The sequence below is a fragment of the Phycodurus eques genome, chromosome 19 (genome assembly GCF_024500275.1).
Source record: "Phycodurus eques isolate BA_2022a chromosome 19, UOR_Pequ_1.1, whole genome shotgun sequence".
In the NCBI taxonomy this organism is placed as follows: Eukaryota; Metazoa; Chordata; class Actinopteri; order Syngnathiformes; family Syngnathidae; genus Phycodurus; species Phycodurus eques.
In genome coordinates this window covers 19,232,284-19,247,215 of record NC_084543.1, presented here as the reverse complement: position 1 = coordinate 19,247,215, position 14,932 = coordinate 19,232,284, and the positions used below count along the sequence as shown (strand labels likewise).

Sequence of the window (14,932 nt, the reverse complement as noted above, 5' to 3'; positions counted from 1 at the left end):
GCTCAGCACTCAGGCTGTTCAGGGTTAAGCGGAGCCCCCCTTCCTCAGGCAACTCGGACTGTGGAGGATAAGAAGAAGGGTGCGTGAGAGATCAGATGGCCAAAAAGTGGCAGCAGCTAGTGGCGAGAGAGGTTACCAGATGTTTTCCATCCAGAAGCATGGCTGTCTCTGCCTGGAGAACTTTGCTGCTGTTGACAATTTCCACGGCTGAGCTGCGACTCCAAAACTGCAAATTAACAACACTGGTTTGAGTGATTTATCCAAAACCTACAAAACATGTATTTTTGGGAAATAAAGTCAAACATTTGGGGTTAGTGCTACATCAATAGCAGAGTTGTGGCGCACTTTTCTTTTTAAATCCATGACATATCAGGCCACATGTTCTCTGGACGACAGTAAAGTAGTCCTGTAACATTAGTCGAGCCCGACACTCACTTTATTCGCGTACATCAGAATATGGTACAAAAATGGTATGAAATTCACACAACACACCGCACTTTAAATGCTGTATCACGGGTACTTCGCATTGATGCACTCTGGGATGGTTTGGGGATGACACGTAACAGCATCCCCGCACATCTCACGTACAAATGTGCATTGAGTGGGTCCAACGGGCCATCTGTAGTCCCGTCTGGACCCATCTGCCTACACCTGGTGTCCCTACCTCAGGGCTGGACAGCTTGGCCTCGGTCAGCACCGTGGCACTGGCATTGACAGCGTGTGCCAGCTCCTGCTCCACCAGCTTGTGGGTCTTGGTGGCCTCGCGGATCCTGGGGATGAGTGAAAACAAGAAAGGATGATATATCAAGTGTTATAAAAAAACAATGGTATGTCAAGTTAGGACATCATTCTGTTGGATATACATTGATTTATATGGACATTACAAAACATTTGGCCATTATGGGGTTAATTTCTACATTGAAACACTAAATGTTAGTGGTGTAAAAAGAAAAGTAAATACAATGACAGCAGAGGTTATATAAGGATGTGCACTCAGTTTGGCTCAGTTCGAGTTGGTTCACCGGAGTGCGAACATCGCGAACCTGCTGTGCTGTGACTGTGTGCCATTACACCTGAGGAAGGCTCAAGGAGCCGAAACATTGTCTAGGCACACAGAATTGGACCGCAAGTCACAGCCTATTTCAGATTTGGCCATTTTTTGAGTTTTTTTTTTAACTTTTTTGGGGTTTATTAATATATATATATATATATATATATATATATATATATATATACTTTATCAATACAGATCTAACCTAATAAATAGCACAATTGAAAAAAACATTCTTATTTGTATGGCAAAGGCGAAACCATTACAATTAATAAATACATAAATATTACTGAATAAAATATAAATATACACATAAATTAAAAACACAAAAATGTGAAATGAACAGTGGACCCAAGTCTTCTGTGGACGACAACGCCAAATAGGCGCGTCACCAGGAACGGGAACAGGAGGACAGAGGGGAGCTTTGGTGGAAGGACCGTGCACCTCCCTCCCGATCATGGAAGGGGGATTACATCCCTGTGTCCAGGAGAGGGAGGGCTCGGTTCCCCTCGCCTAACCCCTAACTAACCCTAACAGAAAATTTACTATTTGGACACAACCACTTATAAAGGACCTGGATTCAAGGAACACAAAAAGATGGACATTAAAGTTTATTTCAAACAAATATTGTATAAAAGCTGTGATTGGATGACTCTGACTTTATTTACTTTATGGAACTAACCTATGCAACCATGGTTACCCACTGAAGTAAGGTTTGTAGAGTAAACAAGTAGGCAGGGCATTGAGCATTCCAGCATTTTCAAACATGAATAGTTCCCCTCTGGTCAGAGAAGGCAGAGAAACATGCTGGAAGAGCAGACAGAGAGATGCTTTGTCTCCTCCTTCCCACCTCAAAGTTTTGCACACCATTCCTCACTCAAGTCTCACAAATGCTTCGTCCTACTTCTCCTTTCCATCATTCCTTGTATTCCCAAAACTAACTTGAACCAAAGACATGCTGGCTCCTCACTGCCGCGTGCTATTGCTCATCCTTACTCAACAGGTAAGACGTATTTTGACTTTTATTATAACACAATAAAAGACATAAAATAGCATAGTGGCAAAATAAAAATTGTTGTCTGGTCACTATTTTCTTCAGTCACAATACTGACAGTTTAACAATTTTAAATATCTTTGTGTGTACCAAGCATAAATAACTAAGCATATCAAAGACCCCAACGCTTATTCCAGGGTCTTGTGTGCTGACCTCACTTCTGCATTTGAAAAAGTTAATGCACATCTGCTTATAAAAAGCTTATTCAGCTGAATGCTAACATTTTGATTGTTGAATGCTTTTCTAGTCATCAAATAGCCCACAGTGAGTTCTCTTTTTTTTGGGTTAAAATTTACATTCATTCATGGTGCTTCACTATTCCCATATTTTGATGTTACAGCCTCATTCCAAAACGATTTAATTTCTTTTTAAGAGGGGAAGTAACAATAAATAGTATAAATAATTTGTCCACCCTCGTACAACTGGGAAGTGGCTTTATTTCAAATTAATCAATCTCATTCAAACTTATGTTAAATGAGAATCAGCACAGACCTGCAACCAGTTCAAATGCCTCTGACTAACCCCAAATAAATTGTAGTAGTCTTTTCCTGACATTTTTAAAAATCTTTCAAGCAGAAGCCAGGTTTTCAGCTAACATTAACTATAATTTTGAACCGTTCATAATTACCGCCACCTTATCTAAGGCCACAGCTCCAGCTGAATAAAAACAACCCCAGATGTATAATGCTGACACCACCATGGTTCACAGTAGTGATGGTGTTCTTTTTGAGTTTTGTTGCCATCAGACATAACTTGTAATTATGGCCAAAAAGTAAATATCTGGTTTCATCAGACCACAACACATATTGTTACCTCCCAATGAAAACAAGTTCGAACTGTTTGGATATAATTCCAGAAGGCAGAAAATCTTCAAGCTTCAACTGGAAAGCAAAAACATTTCTCTTTACAATGCACATTTACAGTGAGTAACAAAAGTTTTGAGACCCCTTAAAATTTGCACTCTTTTTTAAATTGCAGCCATTTTCTAAAATAATTTAAATTCATTTTTCCCCCTCATTTATGTTCAAACAGCACCCCATATTGACAGGAAAAAACTGAATTGTTGAAATTTTTGCAGATTTATTTATAAAGAAAAACTGAAATACCACACAGCCATAAGTTTTCAGACCCTGTGCTGTGACACTCATATTTAAGTCTGTTGCTATCTGTTTCTTCTGATCATCCTTGAGATGGTTCTACACCTTCATTGGAGTCCAGCTGTGTTTGATTATACTGATTGGACTTGATGAGGAAAGCCACGCCTGTTTATATAATACTTTACAGCTCACAGTGCATGTCAGAGCAAATGAGAATATAGGTGAAAGGAACTGCCTGAAGAGCTCAGAGACAGAAATGTGGCAAGGCACAGATCTGCCCAAGGTTACAAAAAATTTCTGTGGGACTTAAGGTTCCTTAGAACAAAGTGGCCTCCATAATCCTTAAATGGAAGACGTTTCGGACGACCGGAACCCTTCCTAGAGCTGGCCACCTGGCCTAACTGAGCAATTGGGGAGAAGAGCCGTGGTGAGAGAGGTAAAGAAGAACCCAAACATCACCGTGGCTGATCTCCAGAGATGCAGTCGGGAGATGGGAGAAGTTCTAGAAAGTCAACCATCACTGCAGCCCTCCACCAGTCGGGGCTTTATTGTAAAGTGACCCAACGGAAGCCTCTCCTCAGTGCAAGACACATGAAAGCCTGCATGGAGTTTGCTAAAAAAGACCTGAAGGACTCAAAGATAGTGAGAAATAAGATTCTCTGGTCTAATGAGACCAAGATAGAATGTTTTGGCCTTAATTCTAAGCGCTATGTGTGGAGAAAACCAGGCACTGCTCATCCCCTGTCTAATACAGTCCCAACAGTGAAGCATGATGGTGGCAGGGGTGTTTTTCAGCTGCAGGGACAGGACGACTGGTTGCAATCGAAGGAAAGATGAATGCGGCCAAGTACAGGGATATCCTGGACGAAAATCTTCTCCAGAGGGCTCAGGACCTCTGCTCAGCACCTCAGACTGGCCCGAAGTTTCACCTCCCAATAAGACAATGACCCTAAGCACACAGCTAAAATAACGAAGGAGTGGCTTCAGAACAATTCAGTGACTGTTCTTGAATGGCCCAGCCACAGCCCTGACTTAAACCCAATTGAACAATCTCTGGAAAGACCTGAAAATGGCTGTCCACCAACGTTCACCATCCAACCTGACAGAACTGGAGAGGATCTGCAAGGAAGAATGGCAGAGGATCCCCAAATCCAGGTGTGAAAAACTTGCTGGATAATTTCCAAAAAGACTCATGGCTGGATTAACTCAAAAGTGTGCTTCTACTAAATACTGAGCAAAGGGTCTGAATACTTTTGGCTGTGTGATATTTCAGTTTTTCCTTTTTAATAAATCTGCAAAATTTTCAACAATTCAATTTTTTTCTGTCAATATGGGGTGCTGTGTGTACATTAATGAGGAAAAAATTTATTTTAATGATTTTACCAAATGGCTGCAATATAACAGAGTGAAAAATGTAAGGGGGTCTGAATACTTTACGTACCCACTGTTTGTTAGTGTACATTTATACATACAGACATAAGTACATTTACAGAAGTATTTAGAAAATCGCTTAAGGTTAGCAAGTTAGCTTTTCGTGGTTTTTAGGACCACCCTCTGATGAGGATTTGCTGCAAGTGGTTGAGAGCAACCACTCTTCAGAAGGATCCGAGACCGTGAACGGGTTTGCGGAATAATTCTTCGTTCAGATGAGGAGCACCAGTCCTCTTGAGAGGGGTTGGACTCTTTCACTCTGGAGTTGTCCACGATGAGAGGCGCCGAGCAGGTGTGGGCATACTTATTGCCCCCTCGACTCAGTGCCTCTAAATTGGGATTTACCCTGATGGACAAGCAGAGGGAGGCTTCCCTCCGCCTTCAGGTGGGGGGACGGGTCCTGACTGTTGTTTGTGCCATTGTACCAAACAGCAGTTCAGATTACCTGCCCTTTTTGGAGTGAGTAAGTGGAGTGAGACCTGGAGGGGCAAGATTGGGAGGAATGACCTGCCGACCAGAACCCGAGGGGGTTAGGTTAGGAGGAAAAGTTATAAAAAGCTTTGACAATTGGGAGGCACATGTAGCCCCCCAAGACGTCCAAAAAAAGTCAGCAGAAGCCATTTCCTAAAAGCACAGCAAGTGAGCTATTCATTTTTTAAAATCCAATTCTGGACATTTTTAGACCATTCCCCCCCCCACATTTACAGCTTTCATCCAATTGACTTAAACTTGGTGTGTAGCATCTCCAGACCTGGGACATTAAACATTGTTGAAATCATTTTCATTTTGCCATACTATATGATGTTCCTTCGCGAGAAAACATTCCGAACTTCACATTTCATGACTGACATTACACATTACTGTTACTGACATTACACTTCCCTCTCAGGGAAGAGAGTGGACAGGGCTGAAAGATTCGCCACTTGTACTTGTTTTCCTTGTACTCTTTATGCGATCATGAGAAGAATGAAGAACCGAAAGCCTGCTGACAACAGATGTATTAAAGATATACCCACTGGAGAGGTGATGCAAGGGTGACAAATGACGTTATAGTGCTCAACGCATGCTTACACAAGTGGAGATATCTAGTGCTTACAGGCAGCATCACTGGTGGTCAAGAAGGGATGAAATAGAACTCTTCTGGGTGCATTATCAGAACAAAAATAGTCACTCTGTTGAAATAAATCAGGTGCACTGAGAAAAGCCAAAGGTATAGGACTGTGCACATAAAGACATGTTGAGATAAGTAACATTAAAAATCCCACTGTGCATTGCGGTGACAATCTGTGACCCCTTTCACTTTAAAGGTGAGTAAATACAGCAAGCTTCAAATTTTTAATATTTATGAGTCTCTGTGATTATGTAAATAACTTGTGTTAAGGAGAAAATCCACGTCACACATTGTTGAACAAAGGAAAATTAACTCTAAAATGATGTCCATATAAAACTCCAAATTATTGTTATTGTTGACATCACATGTTTAGACTATGATACTATTACAAAGGCTCAGGTTTATTTTTTTCAGTGTACAAACTCTACAGTATATCAATATGTGGGCATCCTGAAATTAATTGTGGAATTTATTTTGCCTTTTTATTTAGTGTTTTTGGAGGGTTCTGGTCAATGGGCAGCATCTGGTTCATCGTCATGGAAGTGACCACGTTATGGCTAAGAGGCAGCAGTTCTGTCAATGGCCCTGCAAGTGTGGGCAAATACCTCAGTGTACACCAGGAGTGAGTTCTGTGCTGGATGGGTGTGGCTGCTGCAAGAGTTGTGCTCAGCAAATTGGGGATCCCTGCAACGAAAGGGACATCTGTGATATTCACAAGGGAATGTACTGTGACTTCTCAGCTGACCATCCAAGATATGAAATTGGAGTATGTGCCTGTGAGTATCATTTGCATTAATAACATATTGTATATTGTACACATAAGATGTAGTTGTAGATGTTCATGTTAGTATATCTATCTCATGGACCAGGAACCATCCTTCTTCCCAACTCGTCCTTGCATGGTGGAGAATAAGTAGAACAGTGTGATTCTCTTTTTAGCCTCAAACCAGTATATTTGTTGTGCATTAAAATCAACACCGCTCAGTTCTATGCTTGAGCAAGGTGATATCATCACATCACATCACATGAAGATCAACAGGACATTTAGTACCATAAGACATGGAGTAAGGACACACTTGTATATCAGTAATTAACAGGGGGGGGGGGGGGGGGGGTGTGCCCCGTCTCCCGCTCCATAAAATAAATATATACATATATTTTTAACTATCTGCACGGCCAGTATCACACGGCAACAACAACGGATTGTGACCATGACCAAGCACACCAACATGGTTAACTCATTCAGTGCCAGCCCTCTCAGTAAAAGTTGTCACGATAGGTAAATGTTTCTAATTGGACTGGACCCAAAAGCAGACTGGAGCGGAGGGAGTAGATGAGAATGGTTTATTTACAACCCTAATTCCAATGTAGTTGGGACATTGTGTAAAACATTAAAAAAAAGAAAATACAATGATTTGCAAATCATGTTCAAACTATATTTAATTGAAGACACTACAAATTTCATGTTCAAACTGATAAACTTTCTTGTTTTTAGCAAATAATCATGAACTGAGAATAGGGCTCCAACACGTTCCAAAAAAGCTAGGACAGGGTCATGTTTACAAGTGTGTTACATCACCTTTTCTTTTAACAACATTCAATAAACGTTTGGGAACTGAGGACACAAATTGTTAAAGCTTTGTAGGTGGAATTCTTTCCCATTCTTGCTTGATGTACAGCTTCAGCTGTTCAACAGTCCGGGGTCTCAGTTGTCGTATTTTACGCTTCATATTGCGCCACACATTTTCAACAGGAGACAGGTCTGGACTGCAGGCAGGCCAGTCTCGTACCCGCACTCTTTTACTACGAAGCCACGCTGTTGTAACACGTGCAGGATGTGGTTTGGCATTGTCTTGCTGAAATAAGCAGGGGCGTCCATGAAAAAGACGTTGCTTGGGTGGCAGCATATGTTTCTCAAAATCCTGTATGTACCTTTCAGCATTAATGGTGCCTTCACAGATGTGTCAGTTACCCATGCTTTTGGCACTAACACAGCCCCATACCATCACAGATACTGGCTTTTGAACTTTGCGTCCATAACAGTCCGTATGGTTCTTTTGAACCTCGCCCCATCTTTGCTTGTGAATGACTGAGCAATTCAGTGAAGCTCCTTTTATACCCAATCATGGCACCCACCTGTTCCCAATTAGCCTGTTCACCTGTGGGATGTTCCAAACAGGTGTTTGATGAGCATTCCTCAACTTTCTCAGTCTTTTTTGCGACCTGTCCCAGATTTTTTGGAACGTGTTGCACCTATAAAATTCTAAGTTAATGTTATTTGCTAAAAACAATAACGTTTATCAGTTTCAACATTAAGTATCTTGTCTTTGTAGTGTCTTCAATTAAATATAAGTTGAACATGATTTGCAAATCATTGTATTCTTTTTTTATTTATGTTTAACACAACGTCCCAACTTCATTGGAATTGGGGTTGTAGTAGTGGCTCAGAGTTTGTGTATCCAAGGTATGATCGTGGTCTGTCTGAACGAGTAACGTGCAGGAAGTGGGAACGTGAGGGTTAGGGGTAACCTAACCCTAACCCAGCTCCAAAAGATGAATTGCAGGGCACAGATCATGACATACGTTTTGATAAAATGTAAAACTTTTCAAACATTTTCAAGGTTATTTACAATAACGTTGTACTGTAGTGGGTCTTTTAGGCCACAAAAAAAAAAAAAATACTTTTGGACTGTACATTAATATGGGATCAATATAACAGACAGTCGGTCTTAACCTCCTGCCCCTATTAGTCCATTAATCGAGGTTCCACTGTATTATATACTGTATTATATACTGTATATGTGTATATATATATATATATATATATATATATATATATATATATATATATATATATATATATATATATATATATGTGTGTGTGTGTGTGTGTGCAACTCCCACCTCTGGCAGAAATTCGCCCATGCCCCAGGGGAGGTGGAGGACATTGAGTTCGAGTGGACCATGTTCCGCGCCTCCATTGTTGAGGCAACCGACCGAGGTGGTTAAAGATCTCCTCGGTGGCAAGGCCCCAGGGGTGGATGAGGTCCTCCTGGAGTTCCTGAAGGCTATGGATGTTGTAAGGCTGTCCTGGTTGATAAGCTCTTTGCAACATCGTATGGACAACGGGGACAATGCCTCTGGATTGGCAGACTGGGGTGGTGGTCCACCTTATTAGGAAGGGGGACCGGAGGGTGTGTTCCAACTATAGGGAGATCATAATCATCAGCCTTCCTGGTAAGGTCTATTCTTGAGTTCTGGAGAGGAGGATCCGTCAGGAAGTCGAATGTCAGATTCAGGAGGAACAGTGAAGTTTTTGTCCTGGCTGTGGAACAGTGGACCAGCTCTTCACCCTCGGCAGGGTCCTGAAGGGTTCATGGGAGTTCGCCCAACCAGTGTACAAGTGTTTTGTGGACTTGGAGAAGGCATTCGACTGTGTCCCTTGAGTAGTCCTGGGGAGGGTGCTCTCGGAGTATGGGGTACCCGATCCACTGATACAGGCTGTTTGGTCCCTGTATGACCGATGTCAGAGTTTGGTCTGTTTGGTCAGCAGTAAGTTGAATATGTTTCCAGTGAGGGATGGATGCCGCCAAGACTGCCCTTTGTCGCCAATTCTGTTCATTACCTTCATGGACTGAATTTCTAGGCGCAGTCAAGGTGTTGACGCGGTCGAGTTTGGCGACATCAGTATTACGTCTCTGCTTTTTACAGATGATGTGGTTCTGATGGCTGCATCAAGCTGCGACTTTCCGCTCTCACTTTACCCAAGCAGAGTGTGAAGCAGCTGGGGTCAAAATCTGCACTTCCAAATCTGAGACCATGGTCCTCAGTCAGAAAAGGGTGGAGTGCACTTTCCGGGTTGAGGAAGACATCCTGCCCCGAGTGGAGGAGTTTAAGTATCTCAGGGTCTAGTTTACGAGTGAGGGAAAAATGGAGTCGGACATTAACAAGCGGAACAGTTGCAGCGTCCGCAGTGATGCAGACTCTATATCAGGCTGTCGTGGTAAAGAAGGAGCTGAGCCGAAAGGTAAAGCTATAAATTTTCCCAGTCGGTACGTTTCTATCGTCACCTAAAGATCGTGGATACAGCGTCCAAAATGAGTTTCCTCCGCATTGTGTCCGGGCTCTCCCTTAGAGATGAGAAGGATGAGAAGGAGGGGCTTATCCGGGGGGGCTCAGAGTCAACATAGTGTTTTTTCATTTGCAAACGAAAAAGATGCAAAAGAACGAATCTTTTTAGTGAATGAATTTAACTCAAATCAGTTTATGAAATGGTTCGTTCTTTGAGCTAGGCCGCTGCCCGCCACCGTGAGGCAAGCGAGTCAGCTGGGAGCGGAAATGGAACTGCTGAAGCATTCTGTCACTTACTTCTGAATCTTCGGCGAATGACCAATGAACAGCCAGCGTGCAGGCGGGGGCGGGACTTCATTAAACGTACTGCCATGTGATTTGCGATTTGAGAGCGTTGTCACTCATTTCCGCCAATGACCAATGAGCAGCCAGTGTCAAGCAGCGCCGTGAAGGCGGGGGAGGGACTTAATAGAAATGAATGTACTGGTGTACTGGAGAACTGAAGAGTGATTTATTTGGGAGAGGGACTTAAGTGAACTGAATGTACTGGTGTACTGGAGAACTGAAGAGTGATTCATTCGGGGAGGGACTTAAGTGAACTGAATGTACTGGTGTACTGGAGAACTGAAGAATGATTCATTCGGGAGAGGGACTTAATTAAACTGAATGTAAATGAAATTGAAACACCCAGACTCACCCCTAATTATTCCTGGTGACTTTAACAAAACTAAACTCAACCACGAACTCCCCAAATACAAGCAGCACATCGATTTTCCTATCAGGGAAAATAACATTTTAGATCACTGCTATAATACGCGAAATAACGCTTACCGTGCTATACCTCGTGCAGCTCTGAGCTCGTCTGATCACTGCTTAATTCACCTAATACAAAGATAGAGGCAAAAACTTAAATGTGCGAAGCCTACGGATGAAAACAATGAAAAAGTGGACCAACAAACCATAGATAGAACTTCAAAGCTGTTTCGACTGCACAGACTGGAGTGTTTTGAATATTCAGCTGCCAGCCCGGATGAATATACAGACACTGTAACATCCAATATCAGTATCTGTGAAGAGGAACAATGTCATTTCGCACGCATATTGAAGTGGGCATGGAGGCCTGTATAACTGCGCTAGACACCAGCTGACTAAAGAAATTAACATCGCAAAGAGAAATTATGCTGTAAAGTTCGACAAAGAGTTTACCGCTAACGGCTCTAAATCAGTCTGGCATGCATTACAATCGCTAACCAATTACAAGCGACCATCCCCCCAAGCTAAGAACATTAAAAGACTAGCCGATGACTTGAACACCTTCTACTGCATATTTGAAAAGGACACTTTCACACCCCACATCCAACAGCAGTTTGCCTACCGAGCAAACAGGTCTATGGATGACACAGTCAACATGGGACTGCATTTCATCCTAGAACACCTTGACGGCGCGGGGACCTACGCGAGGAACCTGTTTGTGGACTTAAGCTCTACGTTCAACACTGTCATCCCCGAACTCCTCTCCTCCAAGCTTCTCCAGCTCAGCGTCTCGCCTGCCATCTGCCAGTGGATTTACAACTTCCTAATGGGCAGGAGACAGCAGGTGAGGCTGGGGGAGACCACCTCTAAACGCACCACCAGCACTGGGGCACCCCAAGGTTGTGTCCTCTCCCCGCTGCTCTTCTCTCTCTACATGAATGACTGGACCTCAACGCACCCGGCTGTCAAACTCCTCAAGTTTGCAGACGGCACCACAGTCATCGACCTCATCAAAGACGGTGATGAGTCTGGGTATTGACAGGAAGTGGAACAGCTGGAGCTGTGGTGCGGCTGAGACAACCTGGAGCTGAACACGCTCAAGACTATGGAGATGATCGTGGACTTCAGGAGGCATCCGTCGCCACAGCTGCCCCTGACGCTACCCAACACAGTCGAGTCCTTCAAGTTCCTGGGAATTACAGTCTGTCAGGACCGTAAGTGGGAGATCAACATCAACTCCGTCCTCAAAAAGGCCCAGCAGAGGATGTACTTCCTGCGGCTTCTGAGGAAGCACGGCCTGCCACAGGAGCTGTTGAGGCAGTGCTACACAGCGGTCATCGAATCAGTCCTGTGTTCTTCCATCACAATCTGGTTTGGTGCTGCTACAAAAAAGGACAACCTCCGACTGCAACGGACAATCAAAACTGCTAAAAGGATTGTTGGTAACCCCCTACCCACCCTTGAGGGCTTGCATTCTGCCAGAACTAAGACGAGAACATGCAAAATCCTCTTGGACCATCCACATCCCCACCACCTCTTCCAGCTCCTTCCCTCAGGTAGACGCTATTGAACAATGCAAACTGAAACAAGCAGACATTCCAACAACTTCTTCCCTCTTGCCATTAACTTCTTAAACAGTTAACATACAATTCCATTGCAACATGGTGACAATTTTTTGTCTTGAGTTTGTTGTCACATTATACATAATTATACTGTACGTTACTCGTGCACTCACTGTAGTAGTCTCGCCACTCTGCAGTATTTGCATATCTGTTGTTGACCAATTCTGGCCCCTCATGTGCTTGAGTAGCATCAGCACCAATGCACAATTGACATTGTCCCAGATTATCGCACTATGTGTCACTTTAAACTGCATCATATTCTCTGCGCCCTTTGGCACAGTCGTCATTGCACCGGATTATTGTTCTATTCGTTAGTTCAAACTGCTCTAAGTGCTAGAGAACTCTGCATCTTTTTGCACAATTGTCAAAAAAATAATAAAAAATAATAATTTGTACCAGCACTACCACATTACTGGTAACCTTTTATTATTTTATTTTTTTATGCCTTCATGGCTCAAAGGTATTCTCTGTCAATTGACTGTCTGTTGTCGTACTAGAGTGCCTCCAACTACTGGAGACAAATTCCCTGTGTGTTTTTGACATACTTGGCAAATAAAGATGATTCTGATTCTGATTTTGATTCTTATTCTGCTGTACTGGTGTACTGAAGAACTGAAGAGTGATTCGTTTGTTGATCTTCATTCAGGATCCGTTAGACACGAGTGATTAGTTCATTGAACTTCTTCGCTTGTGATCCGCTAAGGAGCGAAGTACTAGGATGATGATGATGAGTGATTCGTTTGTGCAAGGAACGACGTACTAGTGATCACATTCATTTAGTGATTTTAACTGCAAGTCCTGACATCATCGTGGGGATAGCTTTCCCAAGCAGCCTTTTCTCCAAGCTAACGGCTAATGTTGAGTCAGTCAAGCACATGAAAACAAGCACACACATTAAAAATAAATGTAAATGAATAATAAATGTATATACGTACACATACATATTCCCTCTGTGTCTCTAATGCGATTATAAAAGCTTTTTATTTCATAATAATAATAGTAATAATCATACATTAAACTTACATACATTAAAGCGCTTCTGAAGACACTCAAAGACGCTTTACACTAATCAGATGACAGCCGGAAGCCTGGGTGGCGGTTGCTGGTGTCAGCGATAAAGTCCACCACAGTGAAATGCAGAAAAGTCTCGGCAGCCGGCAAGAGCTGAGCTGGACGTCAGGTGATTCGGTAGCTGAGCTCGCTGCGCGCATGTTCACAAGTCACAACCGAAGCCGGGTGTTCGAGAGATAGGTAGGTGATAATTTAGCTTAAGTGTTTTTTTTTTTTTTTTTTTTTTATATAAAATCTCCCCACCTTTCCAAGTTTACAATACGTGACAATATCAACGCATAGTCCTTCGGTGAACGTGTTGAGTTAACGTAAACCTCAGGGATTGATCGTTAACTGAATGAGGATGCACTTGAATGATTTTTTGAAAAAGAACTGATTCTAATGATTCAGTGCACTCAAAAGAATTGGCGTGCCCATCACGAAGTCAAGCCGCCTTTCCTCCTAAAGAGGAGCCAGGTGAGGTGGCTCGGGCGCCCCCGGACGCCTCCCTCGTGAGGTGTTCCAGGCATTACCCACCAGGAGGAGGCACCAGGGATGACCCAGGACACGCTGGAGAGAGTATGTCGCCCGGCTGGCCTGGGAACACCTCGGGATCCCCACAGAAGACCTGGATGAAGTGACTGGTGAGAGGAAAGTCTGGGCTTCCTTGCTTCAGCTGCTGCGACCCGACCTCGGATAAGCGGCAGTAAATGGATGGATGGATTATCATTACTGTTATGTAGAGCCCTCAGTCTTTCCATGGCTGTCAAAAAAGAGGTATCACTTTAAATTAAGCTTGGGTTATTCATTTTCTGTATAAGCATGAAATAAATCATGAAAGGTTTCGACAGATAATCAAAATTGCTCCTTTATCTGAAATTTTACACTGAATCCCGATAGGAAACAAGGTTGGGAAACAAGGTTGGCACAAGGGTACAAAAGTCCCAGATTTATTCCTTCCTAGATAATGTCATAATACAGTAATTTTTACCTATACAGGAAGTCCTCGAGTTACGACGCACTCGGCCTACGACGTTTCGACTTTACGACGCGCGTGCCTCGTCCGCCATTTTGTCCCAGCACCATAATGTTTTTGCTTAGCTAGTGCATAGTGCTTGTCTGTGTTTGTGCGCCGGGAGTATCTTTGCCTTTTTCGCCCTCCTTTTTTCACGCTCTGAGCAGTAATGGTAAGTACAGCATCTTATTTTTTTATTTTAATGTATTTTAGTTTCTTTATACGAAGTGTTAACCTTTCCTGCTATGGTCACCTGACCGTGGTCGGGAGACGCAGGGGTTAACTCCCTTCTCTCGTTGCACAGCTGAGTGGGTTAGGGTTAAACCCTAACCCTGGGTGGCGGCAACAATAAAGGCACGAAGCACCCATTTGCTGCTTTAATGGCTTTATTAGCTCCTCTGCACATTCAACGTCAACGGATCCTCCGCTAATCGCTACTCTTCCCCGGTCGCCGTCACTACATTTGTACTGTACACACTCGCACCGGCGCGCACTCCTTCCTCTTTCACAGTCCCGTCTTACTCACACATCGACGCCCACACACACTGAGGTTGCTGTCACAATCATGTGGGACAATACCCGTAACAGAAGTATTTCGCCGTAAATTTCGACTTTAACCGTGAAATCCGACTTACGCGGAAAATCGTGTCACGTCGCCAGCGTAGGAACGAAACTCG

The 14,932-nt window shown here is 43.2% G+C and overlaps 1 protein-coding gene across 1 annotated transcript in view; it reads left to right on the top strand.

The window, feature by feature from the left end:
- The first annotated feature begins 1,960 nt into the window (after positions 1-1,960).
- ccn6 (cellular communication network factor 6) overlaps positions 1,961-14,932 on the top strand; it is a 29,710-nt gene continuing 16,738 nt past the window's right edge. The window contains exons 1-2 of the mRNA XM_061706327.1: positions 1,961-2,054; positions 6,235-6,520. Of these exons, the coding sequence (XP_061562311.1) occupies positions 2,007-2,054; positions 6,235-6,520 (334 nt within the window). The 5' untranslated portion in view covers positions 1,961-2,006. The remainder of the gene's footprint in view (positions 2,055-6,234; positions 6,521-14,932) is intronic.